The 4,165-nt window shown below is 53.4% G+C and overlaps 1 protein-coding gene across 1 annotated transcript; it reads left to right on the top strand.

Moving 5' to 3' along the window:
- Positions 1 to 4,165, top strand: Hoxb3 (homeobox B3). The gene is made up of 2 exons (XM_076870081.2): positions 1 to 980; positions 1,804 to 4,165. The coding sequence occupies exons 1-2, from the start codon at positions 533 to 535 to the stop codon at positions 2,658 to 2,660; spliced, it is 1,305 nt and encodes a 434-aa protein (XP_076726196.2). The 5' UTR covers positions 1 to 532; the 3' UTR covers positions 2,661 to 4,165.

Below are 4,165 nucleotides of genomic sequence, written 5' to 3'. Positions count from 1 at the left end.
GAGGCTTGGGGGGAGAGGGAGGAAGGGAGAGAGAGAGAGAGAGAGAGAGAGAGAAGGAGAGGTCAGGGGCTAGTGCACAGGCAGGAGAGAAGCAAGAGCCCTTGTAGCAGTAGGATTCTACTTCTTGGCACTCCCCAAAGGAGTATAATCTTGATTTTTTAAGTGGAAATGAAAAATAGTGGAATTTATTTTTTAAATTTAAAGTGCTGATATACGGAAAAAGCTGTTTCAGGTCAGAGACATGCCTCAGCATCTGCTTTGGAGATGTTGAGAAGGGGAGAAGAAAAAAAACCCTATTGATGTCAGTTCCCTTTTCAGTTCCTAAGATGGATTCGAGCCCCAGTCCTCTTCTCCCCCTTGTGTCTCTTCTCTCCCCCCGCAGGTCAGCCGCTTGCAACAGTCCCGGGAGGAGGGGGGCAGAAAGGGGAGGGGGGGTCCGGCGTGTCACGAGACCCCCGGGGGTGCCAATGTCCGGTCGTGAGGGTATCAGGCCCTTGCAAGTTGCCATCCACTGCCCGGGCCTCGCCCAGCGATGCAGAAAGCCACCTACTACGACAACGCCGCGGCTGCGCTCTTCGGAGGCTACTCCTCGTACTCTGGCAGCAATGGCTTCGGCTACGACGGGCCCCCCCAACCCCCCTTTCAGGCCGCCACGCACCTGGAGGGTGACTACCAGCGCTCAGCGTGTTCTCTTCAGTCCCTGGGCAACGCTGCCCCACATGCCAAGAGCAAGGAGCTCAACGGCAGCTGCATGAGGCCCGGCCTGGCCCCTGAGCCCCTGCCCGCCCCTCCGGGCTCACCCCCGCCCAGCGCCGCACCTACCAGTACCACTAGCAACAGCAATAATGGGGGCGGGCCCAGCAAAAGCGGCCCCCCCAAGTGCGGTCCCGGCTCCAACTCCACCCTCACCAAACAGATATTCCCCTGGATGAAAGAGTCGAGGCAAACGTCCAAGCTGAAAAACAGCTCCCCCGGCACAGGTACCAGCTCTCTGCCTTCCTCGTCATCAGCTTTTGTCAGGTCCAGGAATGTCACTGTTATTCTAGCACCCAGCCCCTAGGCGCCCACAAGGCGGCCTGGGAACAATATTAGGTGGCGGGCCCGTGCATTTTTGGTATCCCCCCACCTGATGACCCCTGACCCTGCCAACATCCTGTCCCTTCAGCTAACCTCCACCCGGGCTCTGAGAGCTCTGGGAGGTGGGGCGCTTGGCCTCAAAACTCTTCCCTAGGCCGCAAAGCCAAGAGGCACTGCCAGGAGTCGTCAATGATTATTATTAAGTATGATTACTGTGGGTATTAATCACAATCGCTCTGGCGGCCCAGATTCCCGGCCTCCAGGCACCACTGTCTCTTCACACCATACTTCGGGGGTCTGCCCATGAGTGCCCGTCCAGTTTCCCTACAGGTTCTCCCCAGTCACCCATCCTTTCCAAAAGACAGAGGGAGGGGATGTGTTCCCCAGACCAGGAATTGAGAACAAGGGGGAGAAAGCTCGCACGCAAAAATCCAGTCCTAAATAAATGGCCATGCAGCTCTGTCTGCGTGACATGATCAAATTTTCATAAGCTGGGGCAGTGAGAGGAGAACAGGTCTCTTAATAAATGCCACTATTATAGAGTGTCCGCTAATGCGACGGGCGGTGGGGGGGGGCAGGAGGAGGCGGGGACGCGAAGGGGAGGGCGGCGGGGGCTCTGAGTCCAGGCCTAGATTTATTAAGAAACGATGCATTCAATTTCGGCGTGTTCAGTAATTATCTTTTATTTCATTTTCTCCCCTTCCCACCCCTCCTCCTCGGATCCAGCAGAAGGCTGTGGTGGCGGTGGCGGTGGCGGCGGTGGCGGCGGCGGCAGTAGTGGAGGCAGTGGGGGCGGCGGTGGCGGCGGCGGCGGGGGAGGGGACAAGAGCCCCCCGGGGTCGGCGGCGTCCAAGCGGGCGCGGACCGCGTACACCAGCGCGCAGCTGGTGGAGCTGGAAAAGGAGTTCCACTTCAACCGCTACCTGTGCCGGCCGCGCCGCGTGGAGATGGCCAATCTGCTGAACCTCAGCGAGCGACAGATCAAGATCTGGTTCCAGAACCGGCGCATGAAGTACAAGAAGGACCAAAAGGCCAAGGGCCTGGCCTCGTCGTCTGGGGGCCCGTCTCCAGCCGGCAGCCCCCCGCAGCCCATGCAGTCCACCGCTGGCTTCATGAACGCCTTACACTCCATGACCCCCAGCTATGAGAGCCCGTCCCCGCCCGCCTTCGGCAAAGCCCACCAGAATGCCTACACGCTGCCCTCCAACTACCAGCCCCCTCTCAAGGGCTGCGGCGCCCCGCAGAAGTATCCCCCGACCCCGGCGCCCGATTACGAGTCCCACGTTCTCCAAGCCAACGGGGGCGCCTACGGGACGCCCACCATGCAGGGCAGCCCAGTGTACGTGGGCGGGGGCGGCTACGCGGATCCGCTGCCGCCCCCTGCCGGCCCCTCCCTCTACGGCCTCAACCACCTTTCCCACCATCCCTCTGGGAACCTGGACTATAACGGGGCGCCCCCTATGGCCCCCAACCAGCATCATGGACCATGCGACCCCCATCCCACCTACACAGACCTCTCCTCTCACCACGCGCCTCCTCCTCAGGGTAGAATCCAAGAAGCTCCCAAATTAACACACCTGTGATGGGAGAGGAAGGGCGGAGGGGCGAGGTCAAGGGCAAGAGGGGGGCTGTGAAGCTCAGAGGGGCGGCCTGGAGGTCTGAAAGAGGGGTTAGGGAAGTAGTTGCTAGGCTCCCGGGACAAGGGACTTGGAGCTCCTTCCCTGCTCTCTGGCTTGAGGGGTTGTTTTAAAGTCCTTCATCCCTTGATCCATCTGCCTGCCAACCCAACGGAAAGGAAAGGAATCCACGGCAGATTGGAGATGACCCCTTCAACCCCAGGCTCCAGCACTACCAAGTTGGAATTCCATGCTGGAGAGGGAGTGTGGTAAAAGAAGTTGAGATAGGAAAACAAGGCAGAGAAGCACATTTAAAAAAAAAATAAAAAAACAAAAACAAGCAGACAAGATGGCTAGGCCATGACCAACCAACCCACTTACCTTCCACCTCTGTGGATAATTCCCCCAAATCTTGATTTCCCCCCTCTCTTTCTCCTTAAGAAAATAATAAGACACATTTAAGCCCAAGGACAGAAAGCACGTTCTCCTCCCACTTCCCTGAAACCTCAAATTTCCTTCCACCTATTTGAGGTTTCTTGGGGTATGCCCTCCATTTCTAATCCCATGATTTTCTGCTCTAGGACTTTCGTATTTATACCCCTTCTCCATCAGTTACAATTTTTAGAGGGCTCAGGGATGGTGAGAGATCCTGAAAGTCAGAGCTGCCTATAGTATAAATATATATATATTTTTTCTTTTTAGGAAAAGTTAGGAGGCTAAGGCAGGCAAGGACTGAACATTTGCCTGTTCCACAGCCTCTCCTCTCAGCTCCAGGTCCATCCCCCTCTCTCCACAGAAAACAATCGGCCACATAAGGTTCTCCACTTTACTTTTCTTCTGTTGCTCTCTTACTTAACGTGAAAACAGGGTATATTTGAACAAACTGTCTGTCCCAGGCAGGGGCTGCAGCTTGGCCTGTGTGCTTTGCTCAACCTCCTGACAGGACACTTTTGTTGCACTTAGAGTTTACATTTTAATGGATATAAAAACAACTGTGAGAGATGCCTAGGCCTGCAGAAGTCCAGCATCGCTCAAAAAGTGTGTGTTCTAGTGAACATTTTCATATATATTTATTGGTTATAGCCTGTTAAAATATTTTCTTTTTGTATTATTTATCCCCCCTACATTATGTATTTATATGAGGAAAAAAGGAAAAATTGTACTTTTTTAGTATTTACTTGTTATAAGGGACATTGTGTTTTCTGTCATGTAAAACCAGCTATTTTAGTTTTTATCGTACTCTAGGAAAGAGCTGTAGATTTATGTTAAACTCGTACTTATGAGCAATTGTAATTAGTTCTAAAAGGCATGAACTCAGCTCCTAATCGTCACTGTATAGTCTTGAATTTGTAGAGTTAGAGTTAATTCCCTCTTGGAACTTTCTTTGTTCTTCTGTAGTTACTTTTTTTCCTTAAAAGAGTTGTCTGTCAAACAATTCTTGAATAAACTTTCTGTTATCAATTTTATCTTGT

Source organism: Callospermophilus lateralis, chromosome 11 (assembly GCF_048772815.1).
Source record: "Callospermophilus lateralis isolate mCalLat2 chromosome 11, mCalLat2.hap1, whole genome shotgun sequence".
Lineage (NCBI taxonomy): Eukaryota > Metazoa > Chordata > Mammalia > Rodentia > Sciuridae > Callospermophilus > Callospermophilus lateralis.
Note: the sequence above shows the minus strand (reverse complement) of the source record. Positions and strands in the feature narration are given on the sequence as shown.